This window comes from Lissotriton helveticus, chromosome 2_1 (genome assembly GCF_964261635.1).
Source record: "Lissotriton helveticus chromosome 2_1, aLisHel1.1, whole genome shotgun sequence".
In the NCBI taxonomy this organism is placed as follows: Eukaryota; Metazoa; Chordata; class Amphibia; order Caudata; family Salamandridae; genus Lissotriton; species Lissotriton helveticus.
Window position 1 is genome coordinate 416,488,482 of NC_136059.1, and position 26,190 is coordinate 416,514,671.

The 26,190-nt window shown below is 45.5% G+C and overlaps 1 protein-coding gene across 2 annotated transcripts in view; it reads right to left on the reverse strand.

The window, feature by feature from the left end:
• Positions 1 to 26,190, reverse strand: part of EMB (embigin) — a 133,523-nt gene that overhangs the window by 99,102 nt on the left and 8,231 nt on the right. Inside the window, exon 1 of one of the 2 annotated variants that reach the window (XM_078675051.1) lies at positions 2,164 to 2,355. The exons of the other annotated variant lie outside the window; for it this stretch is intronic. Within the exon in view, the coding sequence (XP_078531177.1) occupies positions 2,164 to 2,191 (28 nt within the window). The 5' untranslated portion in view covers positions 2,192 to 2,355. Of the gene's footprint in view, positions 1 to 2,163; positions 2,356 to 26,190 lie in introns of those variants that run through there. 2 annotated transcript variants of the gene reach the window in all.

Consider the following 26,190-nt stretch of genomic DNA (forward strand, 5'->3'; position numbering starts at 1 on the left):
AATGAAAAAAAAGAGCATTTGCTTTGAACTTTTTGACTCGTGGTAAAGCTTATGTTCAATACAGCAGGAACGAGCTGGTTATGGTGGCAAGCCAATGATCAAGATGCAGGTCTAGATACTTTTATATGAAAGGTACAATAAAAACAGCAGCAGGCCTAATAAATTTGTTGTGGAAAGTATATGTTTACATCATTGGGCATTTAAGAGTGGATTGTCATTGCTCTGTATTAACACCTGTTGAGCGGTATTTTACTACATGGAATCTCACAGAATCCCGTAATAGGAAAGGGTTTTGGTAATGGTTATCCTAGCTGACAAACCATCGGGATAGAATATTTTTATTTTTATTATTCTTATAAGGTCTTCACTGGAGAAATTGCATTTTGCTTTGCCAACTGTAACTTTCTATACATTTGTAATTATAAGACTGTGTAGCTGATGCTCACGTTGTGGGAAAGCTTACATTCAAAACAGTTGGCCTGAGTTGGATATTGTAAGATAACAATGATGAAGGCTAACAGCTTTCGTGGTTCACAGGGAAAACTTATGGTCAATGCCAAAGGTTTGATCTGTCTATTATGAAGTGTAATGGCAAAGGCAGAAGGCCTGACTTATTTATTGTGAAAAGAATTGATTAAACCAGTAGGTTCCCAACAGTGGATTTTTGCCACACTGTGTTAGAGGCTGTAGACAGGTATTTTGTCAAATGGAATCACAGATTACTGCAGTATGCAAGGGTTTTGGTGTTGGTCACCCACTCAGACAAACCCTGCGGGCAAACGATTTTCACTGGGATGATGCCTTTTTAAGAGCGTTTTAGTTGTTTTGCCAACAGTTATTGTGTACATCTTTGTAATTGTATGCACGATGGTAGCCGGCTTATGCACATTTCAGTAGGCCTGTGCTGGTTATGATATCAAGCCAATGGCAAACGCTATATGCCTTATCAGCTCATTGGGAAAACATATGTCATAATCTATATGTTTGATTTGTTATGAGAAATATGACAAAGTTTGTGGCAGATGGTCAAAGATCCCAACCCCAGTTGTACAAAGTGCCAACACACATATGACTCTTTGTTTCACATAGTTAGGGAATGCACCAGGATTGCATACTATTGGCTAAAGATCCATCATGTATAAGGGCAGTTACTGTGACAACCAGTGATAGCTGGCCCTAAAATGTCTCTATTCGGAATAATGGGTAGTTGGGAGGGGCCAGGGAGCTCACAGATCTTCTTAAGAGTCGGACTACTGGTGGCAAGAGACACATAGCATGAGGATGCAGGAGATGTGATGGGCACAGGGGAATGCATGCATGTTCCAACACAGAAGAAACTGTGTACAAAGCCCACAGATGGGTGAGAAAGTTCCATAAGTTATGGGGGAGCCGGGCGGAATGCTGAGGAAACAGACAGCTCAAATAAGGCTGATAGAAAGATGTATTAATAAAAAAATTATGATATAGCCATTAGACCTGAATTACTGATTGTAAGAAACACTGGCAGTAGGTGAATTGTTATTACACCACGCAAAGCCTGTAAGCAAGTATTTTGCTGCACGGAATCTTAAAGATTACTGCAGTAGGCTGGGTCTAGGCATTTGTTCAGATCTTCGTAACAAAGATAATCCTTACTGGGCCCTCTATACTGTTTTGAAAAATGTAATTGCGTACATATTTGTCATTTTATTACAGTAGACCAAACAGTTGCCTTGTGGGAAAGCTTATACTCAATACTGTAGGCATGAGGTGGCTATGGTAACAAATCAATGATAAAGGCTATAAACCTGATTGATCCATTTGGGAGAAGTTATTGCAGAGAACATAGATCTACTCTGTTTATTGTAAAAGTTACAACAAAGGCAGTAGATCTGATTTATTTTTATGAAGCACGTGCTAAAGACAGTATGCCTATAAGGGTGATTGTTTTTGCATTGCTTTAAAGCCTACACACAGGTATTTTATTAAATTAAATCCCACAACTTATTTTTTACAGGCAAGGGTTATGGTGTTGATTACCTCCTTTACACACCCTAGGGGTAGAAGATTTACACTGCAATAATTCTCACTAGAATTTCTTTGGAAGGCCTTATAGGCTTAGCTGTCTGCCAGGATCTCGTAATTTATAATAAAATATCATGAAAAATATACACAAATTCATACCTGTATGTGTGTGCGCGCGTGTATACATATACTTATATACAGGGTCTTTGGTTCAGGTCTCTTCTGCCACTGTATGAATGTCCTTTACACTCTGCTTCTATCCATCTTAGCACACAACATGGGGCACTGTGTCATCCCACTTTAGACATTCTCTTGCCCTGTGACCACATTTGCCCGAACACCTGTGCATATCTGCATGAAAAGGAGTATGTTTTAGAGCCTGGAATGTGGCAATTCATTCAGTTGCCCATGATCTCCGTTTATACATCACGTTTCATTTCTTTCCTCCTCTTTTTATTTTCACTTTTTAGAGCATACATCATGGAATGGTATTGTCCATAGAGTATCATACCAAAATGGTCAGCAAGTTGGTTCTAAATGTGGCAGCAATACTAAAAGTGTTTAATAATGATATAGTATGCACTATACCACTATAAGACGGCCACCCATTTCTATGTTGAATTGTATTTGCTATCGCTAGCCTGCCATGTGTCAGAGACAGCATGTTTTCTTTATTCAACTTTTGTTCTTTTAATATATCTTGCTTAAGTTGTTCATCTCTGTGTGCTTTATTGTGGCTGTGTTAGTGGGAGAATGCAAGAAAGAGTCAGTAGATGGATGAGTGGATGCATGAGTGCAAAGGTCAGTGACAGAGTACATGCATAATGACATTCTGAGTGCCCAAACCATCAGTGACAGAAGAGGCACTTTAATTATAAGCCACACCTACTGGAATTGCCAGTGCTTGTTGTTGGAGTAACCTCTGCACATTGGCGGGTTAGCAGCAGCGATGAAGGAGTTCCCACAAAGCAAACAGCCTTATGTTTCGACAATATAAATATGGTGTAACTGCAGCCATAACCGGTCTTCTAAATTAGGTCCAGGGTTCACACCTACATATTGTTGACAAAATTCCTGGAAGACCTCATTAAGGCATAAATAGATAGTTCTCTATTACAAGGAGGAGCAGAGAAGTAATCAAATTAAATTACTGTGGATAAGGAGTCAGAGGAATTTCTTAATTGTTGAGATAATGTTCCTTAAGCAAAAACAGTACATGGGATCCTGGAGTTGATAGTGGCGCAGATACAGGAATTTCACTAGAAAAACTTGTGGAACTGAACAGATGATGTGCAACAATATCACCAAGCAGTTAGTGGTCTTGTTAACTAGTACTGTCCTTGACCGTGCATGGCAATTGTGCATATTGTACCTAATGTAAAGGTGTCTCAAGGTGAAACAGTGTTCAGGTCACCAGAGCCATGATGTGCAATTAAGGTGATGCAAACAAGTAAAATATACCTGCACAGCCACAGGCTCAGCAGTAAAGCAAGATGCCAAGTGGAAAAGTAGTAATTCTTGTTTGACTTCTTCAAACGATGAAGACACAGTGTAATTGCTAGCAGTAAAATCTAGTGAGAACCAGTGTCTCAGCCAAAACAGTTCAAGGACTGCAGTAACAGTTTCTAATAAAATCAACCTCCTTTTCAGGACGCATGGTGTGAGAAGCTGGCCTGGTATATATCCTTCTGGATGCATATCCATTTTGTGTAGCCTCATTGTTTCTTGAACAATTTATTAAATACCTACTCCGAAATTATTATTAGTCTAAAGCATGAATCAAACTAGAGGTCTTCTACCCTTACCAAATCTTTGGGGGTTACTAGACCCTCCATCAGTCATCAGCAGTTCAATTTCTTTGCACACCTCAGACACACCTTATTTCTCAGGTTTCTTGTTACCACAGCTACTTCTGCAGCATGCCATACAATGTCCTTTCCTCCCATACTTATTACATACAGCTTTCATCACTGGGCATTCCTTTCTGCTTGCCATGTGGCCAACCCTCTCACGTATGTAGTATTGCCCCTTGACAGCGCCAACACTCTTCCTGTCCCGTGTTATAGGAGCACCATTAATAATTTGTACCTCATTTTTTTCACCCCAACTAAAAGTACATGTTCCTTACCATCGGTGTCATGCCTAATTTTTTTCACACGTCTCATCATGTACTCTACTTGTTTTACCACAATCAACATATCGCCCAAGGGAGGATGATATTTTAGCCAAAGTTCCGACTGTATCCTTTCAATTTTTCAATTAAGCAAAAATTGGTCCCTGATGCGTTCGTCATTTGTTGCTTCAAACTTACATGAGGCTGCCAATTTATGCAACTCAGACACAAATTCCTCTACTGTTTCTACATCCTTTCGCGAGCGCTTCCCAAAATGGTAACGCTCCATGATTGTACTGATCCTAGGAAGGAAATGATTATCTAAATTATTTATTCTTATTTCACTTTCAATTAACCCCCTGGATTCATCAGCACTCAGATTCAGTAGATGGTCTAGTATGTCTAGCCCGTCTGCTCCTAAACAATGTTGTAGCAGTGCTATCTTCCTCTCTATACCCCAGTTGAGCCCACAAGCTATGGAAAAATTGTGAAAGATTTTTTCCATTTGTTCCACTTTAATGTTGGTTCCCAAGGGGGTGTTAAAAAGATTGAGAGAGGAGTAACACTCTGCATACTCATTTCTTCTTTCTGATGTTGCATAAAATATTCTCCACCCCCACTTTCTCCAACCCCTCTACTCCCACAGCTAAATTGGGGCTTAGGTTTTGCAGTAAATGGCAAAGCAAAATGTATTCACAAACTGAGTTTCTGTTCTCTTTTTATTACTGACATCAGTGTGGTTTTCCTCGACTGCCTCCAGGTGGCACTGGCTGTGCTTGGACAGAAAAAGACTCTTCAGCCCGGAATCAATGAGGTGAGTACACATTGCAGAAATAGGACAAAATGTGGCAACTGCCGGCAGTAAGTGGCACACCACAGAAAGTACTGTGCAATTCACTTTGCGTTCAATGGGAAAAACACATATATGCAATCGGTTACTTAGAGAGTGAGTTCAACAGAACCCACTTGGAGTTAAGGTCTTGTGAGTCCCTAGACCAATTTGCAACAGCTAGCACAATTGTACATGGCTCAGGGGAGCAGGATGCAGAGGTGCACTTTGCTGTCAAAATGAGCTGTCAATTAGGCTTACGGTGTTGGAAATGGTTACATAAACAAAAAAGTACTTCCTGGGAGAAATGAGTAAAACCCTTTGAAACTTAAGCAAGGAGCTTTCCCTGGACCATGAGTCTCCAGGCAGATCCGATCTACCTGGCTCGGGGGACTCGGGTACAGAGGTGCTCTTGGTCATCCATGGAGTTGAACAGGATCCATAGCCAGAGAATCTGGCAAGCGTGCCAAGAGAGGGTAAAAACAAATGCAAGATCTTTACAATGGAGCCACGGGGGTGGTTAATCATTTGTGCAGGTGAATCACTTCTCTAAAGGCGTTGATTTAAGCAAGTTGTAGTGAGACTGACCACAAACATTTTGGGACCTTTAAGCACTGCTGGTTGAGGAAATCTTCCTCCAGAGGACAAAGTAATGTTTTAGAATGTGGAGCCTTGAGGAGAGTCTGAACTACAGTTCCAGAAGCCACCTGTCCAAGGACTTTGAACCACCATGCCGGATGGCTTAGGGAAGAGGACTTAAAGTTTGTGGACTTAGCGGCTTGTGCCTGCCAACTGCAAGGGACTAGTTCCTCTAGCCCAATGGAGATCTTTTGTAGTCTGGAGTTTGCAGAGGGGTTCACCTTCCTTTTGGAACTGGCCTGTTGCCTTGGTCGAGTCAAAATCCGGTGGGTACAGGCTGGCTGCCACAGGTGCAGAGCTTAGCGCCTCTCCATCGAGTCCTGCCTTTTTGTGGAAATGGGTCTTTTCTTGTTATCATGTCAAATCTAAGGTTCTGGTGCCTGGGGTGCCAGCCACGGCCGGTAGTAGGTGTAACTGCAGGGCGGTGATGTGGGGAGGGGGCGGGGCAGGGTGGGGGGTAGTAATGTATGGATTACGGACTTTAACAGGTAAGTAAACATATAAATAAAACAAATGTTGTTGTGTGCACTGCATCACTAAATGCGATGCAGTGCGCGCAACGAAATTAGTTGTATTTATTTATATGTTTACTTACCTGTTAAAGCCCCCCACCCTGCTCCGCCCCTCCCCACGTCACCGCCCTGCAGTTACACCTACTGCCGGCCGTGGCTGTGGGGTGCCCCTTAAATCCTGCATCTAGGGGGTTTCAGTGGGTGTGAGGACTAGTAGCAAATAGGCATCTAGTCCTGCGGCTAATCCACCCCAGTAGCGACGACATCCTATGGGTATATGTCACTAAAACTATTCAAAACCTGAGCTCTAACCTAAATTTAAGATGGACGTTACCATCCTCGACTGTACGCCTCAGCTGCTACACCGTAGAGATTGCCCGGAGAAGCTGGAACAAGATCACAGCCGACCAGCTCGCCGCTTCCCTGAGCCAGCACCCTCCGGCCAGATCAGCGGACCCCAGCCAGGCCACCGACAACCTCACGAAGTGGATCAGCAACTGCGCGGACGAACTCGCCCCTCTGAGGATCCCGCCCAGCAGACCCGGCAGCAAGAAGGCCCCATGGTTCACCGACGATCTCAAGAGCTCCAAGAAGAACTGCCGAGCCCTCGAGAAAGCCTGGAGAAAGGAACCCACGCCGAACAGGACCACCCTCAAGCTCGCCACCCGGAAACACCACCAACTGATCCGCACAGCCAAGAAAACGGCTTTCAAGAACCGACTGGACAACAACGCACACAACTGCAAGGAACTCCTCAACATCGTGAAAGAGCTCTCCAAACCCAACGCCGGAAACAACGACATCACCCCATCACAAGACCTCTGCAACTCCCTCGCCTCCTACTTCCACAACAAGATCGCGGACATACACAACAGCTTCAGCACTCAACCGACGCACGCCACGACCACAGCAACGCCACCCACCTCCACCCTCCGCGCCTGGACCCCGGTCAACACCGAAGACACCGTCCACATGATGAACTCCGTCCACTCCGGATCTCCGACCGACCCCTGCCCTCACCACGTCTTCAACAAAGCCGACGCTGTCATCGCACCCCACCTGCGGGACATCATCAACTCCTCATTCAACACCGCCACCTTCCCCGAGAGCTGGAAGCACGCCGAACTCAGCGCTCTACTCAAGAAACCTACAGCAGACCCCACCGAACTCAAGAATTACCGCCCCATCTCTCTACTCCCGTTCCCAGCCAAAGTCATCGAGAAGACCGTCAACAAACAGCTGGCCGCCTTCCTCGAGACGAATGGATCCCTCGACCCATCGCAGTCCGGATTCCGTGCCAACCACAGCACCGAGACCGCCCTCATCGCCGCCACCGACGACATCCGAGCTCTGATGGACAACGGAGAAACAGCGGCCCTCATCCTCCTAGACCTCTCCGCGGCTTTCGACACGGTCTGCCACCGCACCCTTGTGCAACGCCTCAGCAACGTCGGAATCCAGGAGAAGGCACTGGAATGGATCGTCTCCTTCCTCGACGGAAGAACACAGAGAGTCCGCCTACCACCGTACAAGTCTGAGGCCACCGAAGTCATCTGCGGCGTCCCTCAAGGATCCTCGCTGAGCCCTACTCTCTTCAACGTCTACATGAGCCCCCTCGCGGCCATCGCACGCCAACACAACCTCAACATAATCTCCTACGCCGACGACACCCAGCTGATCCTCTCCCTGACCAACGACCCTGCCACCGCCAGAGCCAACCTGCACGAAGGGATGAAAGAGGTAGCCGAGTGGATGACGACGAGCCGCCTGAAGCTGAACTCATAAGACGGAGGTCCTCATCCTGGGCTCCTCGCCCTCCGCCTGGGACGACTCCTGGTGGCCCCCCGCCCTGGGCACCGCACCCAAACCGACGAACCACGCACGCAACCTGGGCTTCATCCTGGACTCCTCCCTCTCCATGACCAGGCAAGTCAACACCGTCTCCTCGTCGTGCTTCAACATCTTGCGCATGCTTCGGAAGATCTTCTGGTGGATCCCCACGGAGACCAGGAAGACCGTCACCCAGGCCCTCGTCACCAGCCGACAGGACTACGGCAACGCACTCTACGCCGGAACCACCGCCAAGACCCAGAAGAGACTCCAGCGCATCCAGAACGCCTTAGCCAGACTCATCCTCGACGTCCCACGACACAGCCACATCTCCGGACACCTAGGAGACCTGCACTGGCTCCCGGTCAACAAGAGAATCACCTTCCGCCTCCTTACCCACGCTCACAAAGCTCTCCACGATCAAGGCCCGAGCTACCTCAACAACCGCATCAACTTCTACGCTCCCAAACGCCACCTCCGATCTGCCAGCCACGCCCTCGCCGCCGTCCCACGCATCCGTAGAGCCACTACAGGAGGAAGGTCCTTCTCCTACCTGGCCGCCAAGACATGGAACTCCCTCCCGGCCGACCTACGCCTGACCCAAGACCACCTCTCCTTCAGGAAGAAGCTCAAGACCTGGCTGTTAGAGCAGTAGCGGCACCCCCCCCCCCCCCAGCGCCTTGAGACCCTACGGGTAAGTAGTGCGCTCTATAAATGTCTTTGATTGATTGGTTAGCCTAGTGAATGTGGACGCCTTCTCCATAGCTAATTTCCCATCTGCCTGCAAAAAACAGTGCCTTGGGCAGGGGGCGGCTGAGTCCTTGAGCGGGGGGGGACTAGATCCTTTGTCCAGTGGCACCAGTGAAGCCATTGAAGCTCACAGCGGCACCGGTCTGATCACTAGACATCCTCTGTGAACAAAGGTGTCAACTCCTGCTCACAAGGTATTTGCCTGTGGCCTCTGGGAGTGGGACACACCCACCAGCATAAGGTCAGACTTCTATCTTGGCGGCAAACCTTAGAAAAAACCTGCCGAGGATTGAGAACACTGGGTTAATTTGGCAGACACTGTCTAAAGTGCCGCCTACATACATGCTTGTTAAACCTCGACACCACCATCGTGTGGGGGGTTAAAAAGCATTGTGTTTAACACCAGACATGAAAGAAATCAGCCAGGCCATCAGGGAGCTGGTCATATTGGTATTGCCCATATGCTAGCCCATATTATCCGATGGATCACGGTTCACTTGCAGTAGAATTGCATTTAGAATGCTACCACAGGGCAATACATTTTGACATATAAATTCCCACACATATAATACAATACACCCTGCCTCCTGGGCTATAAGAGGACTGCCTACATGCAGTGAAGTGATTGTCACACATGGTGTGCAGGGTCGAACTTGAGCAGCAAGCGCGTTGTGCATGGCTGACATGGCAGACCTAAAGACTTCGGTTTTACTCAGGTCACCCTTTTACAGTCCTGCTGTAGGTACCACTGCTATGGGTACCACTAATTTTACAGCAAACAAATGATGGACAGAATGCTGACAATGCAAATATTCTCCCCCAGTCAAAAGATCGGGGTTAAATCCATTGTTCTTTTGCTCACCATGCCACCCTAGTTTAGACCCAGCCATATGCAAATCAGTCTTGACCCTGTGCCTCATGGGAACAGTCCAGACCGAACTGCCAAGCCAGGTCCTCCCTGGACTGAAAACAAACATCCTGGGACCGGTTTTAGGGTATGTCACCCTTCTTCAGCCAGGCTAGCTTGAATCCAGTGGCACAGTGAGCAAGGGACCCACTTTTGGGCATACCCATCCCACTTAAGATGAAGTGTTACAGCAAACAAATGGACAGAATGCTGACAATGCAAACATTCTCAGCGAGTCAAAAGATCTGGGTTACATCCATTGTACTTTTGCTCACCATGCCACCCCAGGTTAGACCCAGCCACATGCCAATCAATCTTGACCCTGTGCCTCATGGGAACAGTCCAGACCGAACTGCAAAGCCAGGTCCTCCCTGGACCGGAAACAAGCATCCTGGGACAGGTTTCAGGGTATGTCACCCTTCTTCAGCCAGGCTAGCTTCAATAAAGTGGCATAGTGAGCAAGGGACCCAAGCCAGGGCATACCCATCCCACTTAGGGCAAAAAGTGTTACAGCAAACAAATGATGGATGGCTGACAATGCAAACATTCTCCCTCAGTCAAAAGATCTGGGTACCACCGATAGCATATACTAGGGCCTTACATGGGTGTAAAGGTACTTCTCAATTGGGTGTCCCAATTCACATTTACAGCTTAAGGGAAAGAGCACTGGTGCTGGGCCTTGTTAGCAGGACCCTGCACACTTGCAGATCAATTACCACAACATCTAGCAGCAAAAAGGCAGGGGACTTTACAACAACTTGTAAGTCCCTTGTCGAGTGACTTACGAGTTGTTGTAAATTAAATGCTACCAGTGGGCCTGTAGCACTGATTGTGCCACACACTTAAATAATCCTTTAAACATGTCTCAGGCCTGCCATTGCAAAGCCTGTGTGTACAGTTAACACTGCCATGTCGACGTGGTATTCAAAACCTCTTGTGAAGTCTTAAACTCCCATTTTACTACATATAAGTCTCCCCTAAGGTAGACCCTTTGTAACCCATAGGGCAGGGTGCTGTGTAAGTAAAAGGCATGTACTTTTAAGTTTTGCATGTCTAGGTAGTGAAACACTCTCTAATTTGATTGTAACTACTGTGAGGCCTACCACTCTCATAGGCTAAAATTGGGGATTGCTTATTATTTTTAATAAACTGTAATTCCTAATTGAGAAGAAGTAGGTCTATCATGTTTATTATAACTTTGGAATTGTTATGTTAAATCCTCTTTAAAAGGTAAAGTCGGATTTATCTTTACAATTTTTAAATTGCCACTTTTAGAAAGTTGGCATTTTCCTGCTCTTAACGCTGTGTACCTGCAGCCTGTCTACAATACACATCTGGGAGGGTGACAACTGGGCTTTTTTCCCTCTAGACAGTCAAACTGTTGGAAAGTTGATTATCAGTAGAGGTAAATATGCATCTACCACTGGCAATAATGCAACTAACACAAAATTGGGCTCAGAATAGGTCCGAGAAAATTAATCCACCCCAGTCAACCAGGAACCCAATTTCTAACAATATGCAATTAGTACAAATAGAAAGAACTTTGCCCTCTGCTAGCTTTTACTAATTGGGAATTCGACATTTTGGGGACAATTCAGAAAGCCATTTATAAGTATCTGAAGCATTACTCCTTAAGTGCTGCCCTAAATACTCCTAAATGGGTTAGTGAATGGGCCCATTGTGCATAGAACACACAGAGAAAAATACTTATTTTAATCTGGAATATGTATTCTCACTATGTAGGGTATATTACTTTACAAAATGCTAGAAATCTACGCCTGAGTGCAGGCAGTCAAAAGAAACTGCAAGCTGAACAAAGAATGCAAATAAGGAGCTTTACTAATGAAAGGAAAAAAAATTAGCTCACTCACATGAAACAAGGCAGCCTGGTCCACCCTGTTTAGTGAAGTGTCAAGCATGAACTATTGTGACTTCGTACTATTGGGCCTGTAACTAAATCCTCCAGCAAAGGTCCTCCATTCATTCACACAAGTAGGCTCAGTCCTCTGTGTGCTCATTATACAAGTACTGGACTAGATAGTTATTTCTACTGAATGGAATTGGTTTCAGAGTTTTGAAAGAAACAGAAATACGTGGACCAGACTAAAAATCAAAAAAAGACAGAATCGCAACAGACAAAGGATGCCTTGATAAACTAGAAAAACGGGATAAACCAAAATGACATAATCAGGTCATCACCAATCATTATGGTCCAGTAAAGAAGTGCAGAAATTAATAGAAAAATTAACAAATAACACAGCTCACTCATTAGCACCTATTTGCAGAAAATCAAATGGTAAGGCGCAGGAGGAATGCAGGACAGGAGAAATATACATGTGAATCTCCTACTTTTACTGGAGAAATATACATGTGAATCTCCTACTTGTACGGATTTCTGTGCACAGTTCTATGGGTTTTCGTAAATCCCCAAAAAGAAAGAAATGTTAGGAGAAAATCTGTGAGTACTCATTCTTGAAGCTATTGTACTAAATCTACCTTGCATGCACAAATGTATTTATTTACAAAAGTAAAAACCCTACTTTTCAAATTCAGAAATGTTGGTTGTACGTTCATAAATTGAATTACTCACACAATAGGTTTCTGTATAGAAAACCTACTCCTGTGGAAAGTAAGTGGTAATTGAGTTTTCACAAAGCGCTGTTGGCCTTTTACTACCCTATAAACAGTCAGAGATTTGATCCTGGTAAAGATAGGGGTGAAACATTTTTCTGGGAAAAGGGGGGGGGGTTGAGGAATACCCTGAAAAATAGACTTACATGTATAGGAAAGGATTTCTCCACAGGAAAATATTGTCACCATACAGATAGAAAGGGTAAGAATGTTAGTAAGCTTATTTGTGGCTATATGCTTGCAAGTGAAAAGGGAATTCACATTTCCAGAGTTCTGTGTGGAAAGCAGCAACTGGGGCAGGGTTACAGATTTGAAACCTGAAATTTGTGAACTTCTGAGGTGAGAGTTTATAAACCTGTCGGTTTATGTTCACTCATTTTCTTTACTTTGTGACCCGAACCCTCTATCAAGATACACATTTCTCCTCCAAAAGGGGGGTCATTTGTTTGTTTTTCAGTAGGAGAGATAATAATTTCCCTTCGAATTTTTCCATGCTCTGGAAAACTAAAATTAAAATGCGCTACTGTTGTGTTGTCTGAATTACGGGTCACTCAGCCCTGCCAAGTATCACGCAACAGGCGTCAGACTAACGCATTTCAGTGTGGTGATCCGCATCACCGCACTGAGATGGAAAGTCACGCACAAATGAATAGTGCCGCCTCAGTTGTCAAGAACCAATAATCTATGCGGGCTGAAAGTAGCGTTGAATTTAGCAGCAGTGCGCCATGCACAACGCTGCTTCTGGCAGGCTTGGGGACTGGCTAGCTGCAGAGCAAAAATGTAACATTACCCGCGCGACATTCCTGATAGTTGACATCAGTGAGGGCGCTGTTGCGAGCGGGTGGTTGTGGGAGGGAGGCTGCATTAGCAATGGCAGGCAGAACTCAACTCCGTGGTAAATTTTGAAATAAATGAAAATGCAGATACCCGCGACCGCCCAGAGCTGACCGCGGACAGAAAGAAACAAAAAGAAATCTTCAAAATAGTCGATGACTTCATGAATCCTAGGATTCTTAGACAGGAGATCCCTCCTTCGCTTCCACTATGTAATTCAATCGCCAACTACTTCGAACAGAAAATATCTGACCTCACCAAGGATTTCCCAGACCCACCTTCACCCCCCCCTCGCAGAAACCTTAACACCTCTCAATGGTAAGACCCAGTTTAACATATTCACCCATGTTGGTCTGGAAGAAACCCGTCAGGCTATTCTATCCAGCAAATCCGGTTCCCCATTTGATCCCTGCCCCCCTTTACTGTTACATGCTCTGGTGGACACAGTAAATCCGAGCATAAATGCTATCATAAATTCTTCCCTGGCTACCGCTGCCATTCCATCGGAATGGAAATTGGTCGCTGTTAAACCTCTGCAGAAGAAACCCCTAGCAGACCCCACCACACTTTCAAACCTCCGTCCTATTTCACTGCTCCCAATTCTCTTTAAACTCACGGAAGCAGCAGTGAACAAGCAGCTAACCAGATATTTGGAGGAAAATGATATCCTGCATCCTAACCAGGCGGGTTTCAGGGCTAAACACTCCACGGAGTCAGCATTACTACATACGGTAGAAACCCTGAAGACAGCTATGGACCAAGGAAAAAAGGCTGTCCTGGTACTGCTTGATCTATCGGCGGCCTTTAATACGGTCTCACACTCCGTATTAATGGCCGCCTAGCAGAATCAGGAATATCAGGAGTTGTTCTTGAATGGCTAAAAAACTTTCTTAGCCACAGGAAACAAGTTACGGTACTAGGGAAATACCACTCAGAGGAGAAAGCACTAAAAACAGGAGTACCTCAGGGCTCTAGCTTAAGCCCAGTACTATTTAACCTGTATGACCCCCCTGATAGAACTCATCACCTCGTTCCACATCAGCACTATATCTTACGCTGATGATACTCAGCTCATCCTTGTGTTAGATAGCAACACAACCAAGGCAGAGGAAAATCTGAGAGATTGTCTGGCTGCAACATTCGACTGGATGAGGAAACACCACCTTAAATGTAATTCGGGCAAGACCGAAATCCTACCATTCGGTCAACAAAACCTTTTTTTCCCCAAATCATGGTGGCCACAAGATGCAGAAGTCCCCCCAACACCATCACTACGGCCCGCAATCTCGGGATTAGGTTCGACGAGGCCTTGTCATTTAGGCAACAAGCGGGTGCTGTGGCAGGGTCCTGCTTTAACATAATCAAAGGCCTCAGAAGATTCTTCGACCTTCTCCCGCTGACAGCGAGATAGACAGTGGCGGTGGCTCTAATTACATCTCGCCTGGACTACTGTAATAGTCTTTATGCAGGCTCCAGCAAAGCAGTACTGCATAGACTTAAGATGGTCCAGAATGCCACCGCCCGCCTTGTGCTCAGATGGCCGAGGAAGTCGTCTGCATCAGCAGCTCTCAAGACCTTACACTGGCTGCCCATTCACAAAAGGATACTATTCAAAATCTTGGTAACCACCTTTAGAGCCTACTACGAGCTGGGCCCCACCTACCTGTCAAAAAGGTTTGGAAGATATGTGCCCTCCCGCTCACTCAGATCCTCCAACCTTAACTTGCTGATCATTCCCAAATTTAGACTAGCTACGAAAGGAGGAAAAACCCTTGGAGTACTGGGCGCTAGGGCCTGGAATAAACTACCACTTCAACTACGCCAGATTCCGATAGAGAACCTTTTTAGAAAGGCCCTAAAAACATGGATTTTTAAACTTACTGACTCAGCATGTTTGTCCCTGATCTAAACCAATTCCCTAGAAACGCCATTCTGTCACACTGGCATACGACTAGTTCCCTGGCCATACACCTCCTAGGCACAAACGGTCAGCGCCAAGATGGTCCGTGGAGTGTAAGTTGCGCTTTACAAAAATAAAATTACATTACAATACATTACATTACAGCGGCAGCCGATGGAACTCTCTTGTTGCTGAGAGTCACTTTGAATCATGCCCGAACGGATGAAGTTTGCCACGGGAGTCGTTGTGGCCAGGAGGCGGGCCCTACCTAATTGCTGCGCTACTCTCACCTCGGAAAGTGAGTAAGTAACTGCTTTTCAAGTGATCACAGTGTAATTCGATGCAATAGGGAAGCACACCAAGCAGCAGGGATGGCAGAGAGGGGCACTTTTGACCCAACGCTGTATTCATATAGGCTCATAGGGCCCGTCACGGGGGGGAGGGGCGCTGGCAGACAGATGGTGCATCGATCAGCAGTAGGGGAGCCATTGAGATTAGTGTGTGTTTGTAGAGCAGCAGTTCAGTGAAAGGGAGAAAGAAGGAGGAGGTCCGAGCTGTGAGGCCCAACAGTAAAGTCACCCTTACTTACTTAGCCTCTCCACGTCCAGATGGACACAAAGGGTGCAGGGGCTCGATCCGCTGTAAGTATAGGCTGATCGGAGGCGCTGCATTTGGTAGATGGATGGAGCATTGGCCAGTAGGGCATTCTTTGAGAAGATGGGAGGGAACTGGGCATGGTCGGTGGCAGAGGAAACAGCATTGAGCTGAAAACTGAAGATGCAGTTAGAGTCTGCCTCCATGGGTACAGACCCAAAGGGGTTAACCACAGCAACAAACGCACTGCAGGGCACAGGGTCATGTCATTTAAACAACTCTAGTGGGTAGGAGAGTGGGTTTCTGTTGCAGTAAGCCCCCACTTTTTGCCTGACGACTGATGCACTTTTCCTCAGTGTGCCCTGGGTCCCTCCCAGTCAGGTACACAGGGCCTGTATTCCTTCTCTAAAAACTGTACTAAAGCCTAAACCCAATTGGCATCTCTGGCCACGTCACCCCCTGGTAAATGGTACCTTAGGTACCCAGGGCACTGTGACCTGAGAAGGCCGTAAGGGTTGCAGCACTTATTATGCCACCCTTAGAGGCCCTGTGTCCTGACACACACACACTGCCTTTGCAGTCTGGGGGCAGAACAAAACAAAGAGTCGACATGGCACACCTGTGTGCCATGCCCTCAAAACACTGCCCTGCCATACCTTAGTCACCCCTCTAGCTCGGTGCCCTATGCCAGTGGTGAGGGTACAGGTGCATGAGCCCTGTACCCCTACCGCACCCAGGTCCATTCATGAGCACTGTAAGTGCAATGCTGCCACTTAAGAGAAAATGGTGCTGGAAGGTCATCATCACAAGCTCCTCAGCATCATGATGGCTACACTGAAGACTGAGAAATTTGGTATCAAACTTTTCAGCACATTAAACCCACACTGAACCCAGTGTGGGATTTAATGTACAATCCACTACAGAGGGCAACTTAGAGTAGCCCCCTGAAACTAACCCACAACTAGCGTCCTGACTGAGTGGCTGCCTAGGCTGCCACACAGCAGACATGTTGCTGGACCCCTGAGTAGAGAGCCATCCGCTCTCCTGGGCCTGCAACAATGCACATCCTGGGACGAGGTGCTAGGTCTCCTCCCCCAGGATGGGCAGGGGGAACTTCAAATGCATGGCGCCTTTTTTGAGCTTCTACAGGCCACTTGCTGTACTCAACAACTGGACCCCACCAGTTCTGACCCCCACTCTGGCAGGAAGACAGGCGGGAAAAACAAAGGGAAAGGGGGTGTGCCAGCCTCTGCCAACCCCACCCCTCAGGTGGGGGGGTGAGGTAAAGCACAGCTCCGGGCTCTCGACATTTTGAGAATGGGGAGCCCTACCCCAATCAGAGCTAGGCTCCTGCCCCCCTCCCACTGGAGAGTGGCAGGATAGGGGGTGTACTCCCCCAGGACAGGGACCCATTGGTCCCTGCCCTTGCCCTACCTGTAACGCCCTTAAATTTTGTATTTAGGGGCACCCTGTACATTCCTTCCTCAGATCCCGATTTCGAAACAAGAAGAAGAACAAAAAAAGAAAGAAGACCTGCCATGCAGCTGCTAACAAGAGGATGACACCAGCTGACTTGGCCCCAGCCCTACTGGACTGTTGATCCTTGAACCTGCTCCTGCTAAACCCCGGTGTCTCCAGTGGTCAGCAACCTTGAAAACCCTGGAGGACCAGACTGCCTTGCTCATCTAAAGACTGGGACTCCCACGAGTAGTGGTTCTGCTCAAACAGCAACAACCCCTGGTGCCAGCCAGGAACCGCAAATCCAGCACACTCTGCACCCGCCGAGCCTGGCCTGTTCCTGAGTGAACAAAGACCACGAGGACGTCCCCCCCGGCGATTGTGACCTGGAATCCATTGCCCAAGGACCCTCTTTGATGCTCCTGACTACGCCTGCAGCCTCACAACCAGGGATCCCTCCAACCGCGACCAGCTGAGGGTAGGATTTCCAGACACCCCTGCACCCGGCACCCCCATGGCCCCCTGTGCCCAACTCCTGGGTGGCTACCAAACCTATGGCTTTCCAACTTACCTCTCGAAGTGGTGGTCGCACCTGAAGAATCTCTGTACCCGAGTCTGCAGCCTTTGTTCAACATCCAGCTTTCCCATTGAAATACATTGGGCGCCCGTCGGCCCAAAAGCACACTGCACCCAGCCGCAGAGGTACCGCTGGAACTGCAGCATCTGTCCTACCCTACTTCCCCACTTGCCCTGTGTAAGTGACCAGGAGCTCAACTCCCACAGCTGTGTGGGGCTGCCTACTAGCAGCCACCAACCGAAGGCCCCCTATCCTCCATAGGATAACATTGGGCTTACTCACTCTGCAGCCGGCTGCCCCGGTGCCGCTGAGGGTGTAACAACTGTACTTACCTGACCCTGAGGGACCCCTGAATCTACCCCCAGAACCTTAACTCTGCCAGCTGAGTACTTACCCAAAGACTGATAACTTTTGTCCAAAGGGTAACATTGCCTGGGTTTCAATCAGAATTTCTTCTAAGTGTAGAGTTTTGCAACTTTTAAATATTCACTAAAAATCAGCCGATCAACAAAAACGAAATTACCCACCTGTTACCAGGAGAGATCCCAGTGCTGTACCTTTGAGTCCAGCACTGAACCTGAAAAGTAATTACTACTGTAACTTACTGTTAACTTGATTTTGCTTCAGAGGACTGCATTGCTTGGTTTTCACCAAAATATCTTTTAAGTGTTGATTTTCAAAACATACAAATATTCCTTAAAAATCGCCTGTGAAACAAAAATGATTTCTTTGAACTGTTTACAGGAAATGCACCAGGGCTGAATCCAGGATCCAGCCCCGAGTAAGAACAACATTTGTAAAGTGATTTTATTGCATTTACTTCCTATTGAGCTCAATGTTATTTTGTGTTTGAATTGTGTTGCATATCGCAATAACTAACTATTGCATTTAAAAGTCAACTGCTATTTGAAAGTATTCAATTGCAACATCTCACTCTGAGAGAGAGTATTTATGGTACCTACTTGTGGTTCTAAAATAAACAACTATATATTTTATATACAAAACAATCGGCTTAGAGTTCAGTTCTTGAGTGTGTGAGACCATTTGCTTACTGAGTGTGTACAACAAATGCTTTACACTGTCCTCTGATACTGCCTTACTGCTCGACCAAGCGACCACTTTTGAGTGTAAGGTTATATCTAACTTTAGCCTCTGCGATACCTCATGGGACTGTGGACTCTGTGCACACTGAACCTTACTTTGGTGCAGTATATACAGAGCCACTTTCTTACATAGTCCCCTTTCCAAATTACACAAATGGAGCAACATTTGGTAAAGATGGCAGCAGGTTTGAACACAGACGTTGTCACACATGACCAGTGTGCACAGCTGTTCTGTGCTCACCTGATTGCTCCATTTGATTTGACCAGAGTTTTAACCGACGTCTTGCAGACTCATCCCTGCAGGCCACCCGGGTCTTCTTGGTGATTGGTGGTAATGTACCCACCTCCTTTTGCACATTTGCTGGCCTTGGTGAGGGCCACTGACCTCATGTCAGCCAATATCCCACGCTCACCGATATATCTGCCACATTCCAATGACACCTGACATGTTCCTTGCCCCAAGCAAGTTTCAAGCAACAATAAAAATCTCAAGTAAACAATAACTCTGGTGATTAATGGGCCGTCTGGGGATCGATAGAGTCTTGTCTAGTGGAAATTTTACAAAGTGGGTTAATATGCCTGCTGCAAAGCTTGCGGTACAAAAGGGGGTGGTGATGGACGGAGCATCTGAACCAATCAAACACTCACACCCAGTCAACAGATCTGGGTTTAATCCATCACCATTCTTTAGCCCACTCTGCGACCCCAGTTCAGACATGGCCATATGCAAATCAGTCTGACCATGTGCCTAATTGGAACAGTCCAGCCCGAACTGCCAAGCCATGCCTTCCCTGAACCGGAAACAAGCTTCCTAGGACCGGTTTCTGGCATTTCAGTCGTCTTCAGCCAGGCTTGCTTGAATCCAGTGGCAAAGTGAGCAAGGGACTCACGTCTGAGTATACCCTGCCAATTTATGGTGAACAAAGCGGTACAAAAGGAGGTGGTGATGGACGGAGCATCTGAACCAATCAAACACTCACACCCAGTCAACAGATCTGGGTTTAATCCATCACCGTTCTTTAGCCCACTCTGCCACCCCAGTTCAGACAAGGCCATATGCAAATCAGTCTGACCCTGTGCCTCATGGGTACAGTCCAGCCCGAACTGCCAATCCATGCCTTCCCTGGACCGGAAACAAGCTTCCAAGGACTGGTTTCTGGCATTGCTGCAAAGCTTGAGCACCCTGCAGCTCACAGAAATGCATATAATTTAAATAATTCAGTGCCTTACTCCTTTTGTTGGAGATTTTTAATAGTTGAAATGTATAAATTAAAATCCTAATGTAGCACAGTGAGCTATAAACTGTTATCAAACAGCTACATGCAAACAGCAAGGTATAGGTTTAAGAGTTGATTTCTCCCCAATATTGCAAAAAGGGTTCATATGGGTAGAAATCACTTATTAGTAAAGAGAACCCCCAACCATGGTGGCACATTTTAAATTCTTAGATTCTGCGTCTCCCGATCAAGCACTCTTATACTATACCCAGTATAAATGACCTATGACTCCTTTCCTCCACCTCTTATGTAACATTTCCTATACACGGCCTCACACACATATGACTCATTGTCTCTGTGTGATGAAACGTGCTCTGACACCCTTCACTGGTATGAGTAGCTCTAAAAAACAAAACAAAAGCATGTGAGAGAGAGTGGGTATGGAGACTTGTGGGTCACTGTTAAAGGGTGGTAAATCGAAATCGTCTAAATTGCTTGATTTTGGTCGGTAGACACTGTCACTCAGTTGTTGAAATGTCACTCATAATTACACTGAAATTATGAAAATGTCACACATAGCAATCTGAAACCTTGGCAGCTATTGTCACTCACTTTTTACCTTGGATAGATTTAGAAAATCAAAGTCCACTTGTCTTACCTGCCTATGAAAATAATGTTAAGCTTAAATAGTGACATTTCAGTTCAGTAAAGGTTGTGTTCTTAACTTGCCCAGGTCACGCTATTCTTTCGAAGTGCGGAGAGGCGAGTGTCAAGCAGAGAGCAAAACCATGCTCTTGTGTGCTACAACAATGCACACAACGGGAGGTATAATATTTCAAAAACAAGCCTTTGTTTGGTGTAAGATGATAAGATCAGCCGAGAAGACAGACTCAAAGACACCCCAGTTCAACGAGCGGCCCTAAACAATAGCCCTTTCTAGTCAGCCAATGACCACCGACGCCGGAGCGCCGTGCTGTCATTATATAACGTGCGCGCCTCTGTAATAACACCGCTGTTAACTGTAAATAATGAAGATGAAGAGTGTTTTCTCAATGCTTTCCCGGAGACTTCAAAAAGGAGCCAAGGTGCGCTACGGGAGCCCAGGATTGTTAACTTACAATGACTTGATGGCTTTGCCAAAATACATATCGTGAATCCCCCCTTGCGACCACATCCTTCAATAATACCACATCCTGCACGTAGCAGAACACGTTTCCTCTGCCTTAGATACATGCTCATAAGAGGGCGTGAGATAATTCCATTATTACTATTTTCCTATTTACATCATACAATTGTGATAATGAGTGTTTTGGGGCAATTACTGATCACAGTGGCTGGTGTTATTGTGCGTGTGTATGTACGTGTGTGCGTGTACAAAAAGTAGTGATATCGCACGTGTGCATATAAACATTACAATTGCGATACTGTTTGTGAGCATGGGGGTCACAGCGGTGACTGTGTCTGAGTGTGTTTTATTGCGATTCTATACTCGCAATAACACTTACAGGTAGATTCATCAAGCATTTTTGCGAGCGCAAACGGTGCGAATCGCAAAATTCGGCTGTTTGCGCCCGCAAAAATGGCAATTGAGATTCAATGGTTCATGAACTCGCAATTTGAAAAATCGCAAATAATTGCGATTTTTCAAATTGCGATCGCATTTAAGGAATCTCAATTTGAGATTCCTTAAATGCTATTCATGAACCTTTTAAAAATTGCGAAATCGCTATTTTTGGCCGCTATTTACCGCGAAGTCTGACTTCGTGGTAAATAGCGAACACTTAGAAAAATGCACTTTAGTGCATTTTTCTAAGTTGTATGTTACACACACATGTCCTTTGGACATGTGTGTGCGCAACATCAGTCTACATTTCAGGGGTGCTACAGGGTGTCCTTTGGACACCCCTGGCACCCTTGAAATCGCATCCTTATTTGCGATTAGCAAATTGCTAATCGCAAATAAGGAATGACTCCCCATTCATTCCAATGGGCCTTTAGGCCCATTGGAATGCATGGGAAGTCATTCCTTATTTGCTGTTAGCAATTTGCTAATCGCAAATAAGGAAGCTGTAGAAATCGCAGATAAAATTGCGATTTCTACATGAATCCCATTTTGCGAGTCCTTAATAGCGATTCCTTAATAATCGCTATTAAGGACTCGCAAAACGGGACAATGATGAATCTGGGGGTTAGTAAGAAAGAGTGAGCATAAATCTTGGCGTGAGATGCACCTCACAACGGGCAGCGAGGTGATGAATAAACTCAAAATAGGGTCCACTTGGAAGTTAGCGGAACGAGTTAAATAACCTTACTACATTTTGCCACACATTTGCGGAGCCGAGATGTTGGGTTGGGCTCTTGGAAAATAAAGGCAGGAATGTAATGCTATATAACTGAAACACTGCACGCATGCAAGACCTTTGTGTGCATCGGTGTCATTCGAGAGCAAATCATCATGTTTACCACTGCATCCCAGTAAATTAATGTCGGTGACTCTCCGCAATGGCAGTAAATGTTCAATTCTAGTTTTTCACTCTTGTCCCTATTTGTGTTGAACATTTTAGCAGCACCCTTAAAATGATTTGCTAAATCTCTCAGTAATACCAGAATAGTTACCCCAATAGCTCTCACCCTGCCCACCAATTCCAAAAACTCCAATATGCGTCCTCATCAGCAGAAGAACTGTATCAGCAGAGCACCACTGAGAGCTACGTACTTACGCGATATAAATATTGGTTATTTACTCTTTATATTTATTTTTCTTGGTGTTACTGCCATGCAACTTCCAGTGTTGAAAAGCACAATCGTTGTGAAGTGCTATTAAGCTGTGCCCTGGTCCACATTTAAAGAAACGGATGAAAAAATACAGAAATGCAGAAATACAGAAATGTCTTGTTGTACTTGGGTGTGGGGGCGCACTGGGATATTAAGGACGCAAGTGACTGGATGGGTGGTGGTACGTTTGCCCTACCAAAGCCAAGTAGAACAAGCTTGAGTTCAGGCCAGCCCTGTGAATAAATCCTGCTTCTTCATCTCTTGGTATTACCCTACTTCAAACTGGGTGCTACCATTGCCCGTACAAAGGATTTTCTATGATCAGATATGGAGAGTATCGTGAATGTGTGCTCTGATGCAGGGCACTGCTGTGTCTGACTATGCGTAGACTATGATCAGATGCGGGGTGTATCATAAATGCATGCCCTCGCGCAGGACACGGCTGTGTCTGATCGTAGATAATGATCAGATATGGGGCGTATCATATAGGTGTGCCCTTACGCAGGGCACAGCTGTGTCTGATCGTAGACTATGATCAGATATGAGGCGTATCATACACGTCTGCCCTCACGCATGGCACGGCTGTGTCTAATGAAAGAAGAATAAGATCAGATATGGGACGTATCATGAATGTGTGCCCTCAAGCACGGCACACCTGTGTCTAATCAAAGAAGACTATGATCAGACATGGGGCGTATCATGAATGTCTGCTTTCGGGAAGGGTGCAGCTGTGTCTGATGGTAGACAACTATGATCAGACATAGGACGTATCATGAATGAGTGCCCTCCTGCAGGCCACAGCTGTTTCTGATCATAGACTATGATCAGATATGAAGGGTATCATGAATGTGCGCCCTCGCACAGGGCACAGCTGTGTCTTATCGTTGACAACTATGATCAGACAGGGGGTATCATGAATGAGTGCCCTCGTGCAGGGCACAGCTGTGTCTGACCGTAGACTATGATCGGATATGAGGGGTATCATGAATGGGTGCTCTCGTGCAGGGCCCAGCTGTGTCTTATTGTAGACAATTGTGATCAGACATGTGGCATATCATGAATGATTGCCCTCATGAAGGGCACAGCTGTGTCTAATCGAAGGAGACTATGATCAGATATTGGGCGTATCATGAAGGTATGCCTTCACTAAGGGCACAGCTGTGTGATCGTAGACTATGATCAGATAAGAAGGATATTATGCATATGTGCATTTGCTCAGGGCACAGCTGTGTCCGATCGTAGTCTATGATCAGATTTGAAGGGTATCATAAATGTGTGCCCTCCCTCAGGTCACAGCTGTGTGTTATCGTAGACAACTGTGATCAGACATGGGGCGTATCACAAATGAGTGCCCTCCCGCAGGGCACAGCTGTGTCTGATCGTAAACTATGATCGGACACAGGGCGTATCATGTATTTGCGCCCTCATGCACGGCACAGCTGTGTCTGATCATAGAACTGTGATCCGATATACGGAATATCATGAATGTGTGCCCTCACAAAGGGCACAGCTGTGCACCTGTTTTTATGGGATTCCACATCAAGAGCACTTCCTTTTAACTCAACATTTCTCCATGTGGATGCATGAGCTGCAGGCAGTCATTGCTCAGTTTCCAGGCTGTGCTCTCTGCCAATTCTGAGATAAAAATATGTTGCTTTAAAGTTTTAAATTGCATACAAATAGGCACTAAGTGGTGCAGAGCATGAACCCACATAAGCAAGGTGAGGGCCAATGAAAACATGGAGGAAGGTGTTGATGGCTTGTGGGAGAGATTTGCTATCAGCTAAAATGAAGATTCCATCTTCAGTTACCATGTGCTCTATTAAATTAAAAACATGTGTAACAACTACTTACACATATTTAAGTATTTAATCTGAAAAGGACCAAACTTTGTGTGATCAGCTTCTGCTTCATGCTTTGTTGTTGCATCATCTTTTGAAAAAGAGCTTGAAAGAAAAATGCTGTACAAACCGGTTTCCACAATGGAATGTTCTCTTTGGGAAAGCAAGCAGTAATACTGCTGAATCCGATAGGACTAGACGTACTGCCAGTGCTAAAACGTATTAAGTCGCGAAATTTCTGCTGAGTCACAAATCACACCATCTGAACATAATTCTGATACTGCCTGTAGGTCACAGATTATCCTTTAATTGTGTAAAACAAAGCAAAGGGAGGGAAGGGAGAGTGTGGATGTGAGGGTGTGGGTTAGAAAAACGCATAAAGAAAGAAGCGAGTAAAGGGAAGAGAGAGGTAAAGGCAAAAAAGTCGAACCAACAAAGACAAGAGAGGAAAAAGGAAAAGGAGGCACCGCAGATTGAAAGCTTGAAACACAACTTTTCAAATCTAAAAAAAGCAAAAAAAGTAGCAGATCGGATAAAAACAGTGAGCAAATTTCACAAACTGAAATACGCAATTACAAACATCTAAATCTCTTGGTACACCCCAATGAAACTGACAGAGCTGTGATAGCTACTAAAACGTAAAATTAAACAAAGTAGCCCTACCAGATGAGACAATTAATAGTAATATATATGTGGACACAAACACCACGGATTGATGACAAGCAAGGAACCCAAAGGTAACACATTGCATGACACAACACATATTGGGACATGCTGGTTAAGTGGACTGATTAGCAGAAACTGGGTAGAGGGAATGGTGGGTTAGTTCACTTTATTAAAAGCAGGAGGCTTTGGAGAACTGGAGACAATGGTTTAATTCATTTATTAGCGTCAAACTATGCAGGGAACAAGGGTGAACCCTGATACACTTTTAAAAATTGCATCATAAATCATTATTCTGCCCAGTTTGATCGACTATGCTTGATATCCTTCAGACCTCTTCTTAGAGCTCGCTGAGAAATAGCAACAAAAAAAATTGTCTGAACTTTTACACAGCACTACTTCTATTCCAAGCATGGCATCAAACACCTTATTTCCGAAGTTTGCAAAGTATTTTCCAACACAAGGACACCTGAACACCTTATTGGGTATTTTACCATTCCAAGATGGTAACAGCACCACTGGATGATGGTCGTGCAAGAATACAATTGGTACTTTCAGAAATCGGAAAGGAAACAGGCATTGTGGTTCTCCCATGAATTATGTAGAGAAAAATTGCTCTGTAAAAAATTAAAAGAACCTGGCGTAAGTCTGATCTCCAGTCAGAGAAAGAAATATTTTTTTTTAATTTCAACAAATTTTCAAGGCAGCATCCAATATGTATCCAAAAAAAAAGATACACCCTGGCGCAATTAACTGAAGCTGGGAACTCAAGGACACAGCTGCACACTATTATCAAATCTTTTACTTCTCCTGAGGCTTGCAATAATCGTATCTCTGCCTCCCAGACATTATGCAGCAATATTTCTAAATTATTAGGTTATAAAAATCTATGATACTTTTCGTAGTAGGCTAGGCGTCAGTGACATTCTCACTGTACCCCATATAGAGTCCAGAGTAGGAAACGTGCTGGCCTATTTTTCTCCCCTACAGGACTCCAAAGTAGAAGAATTGCT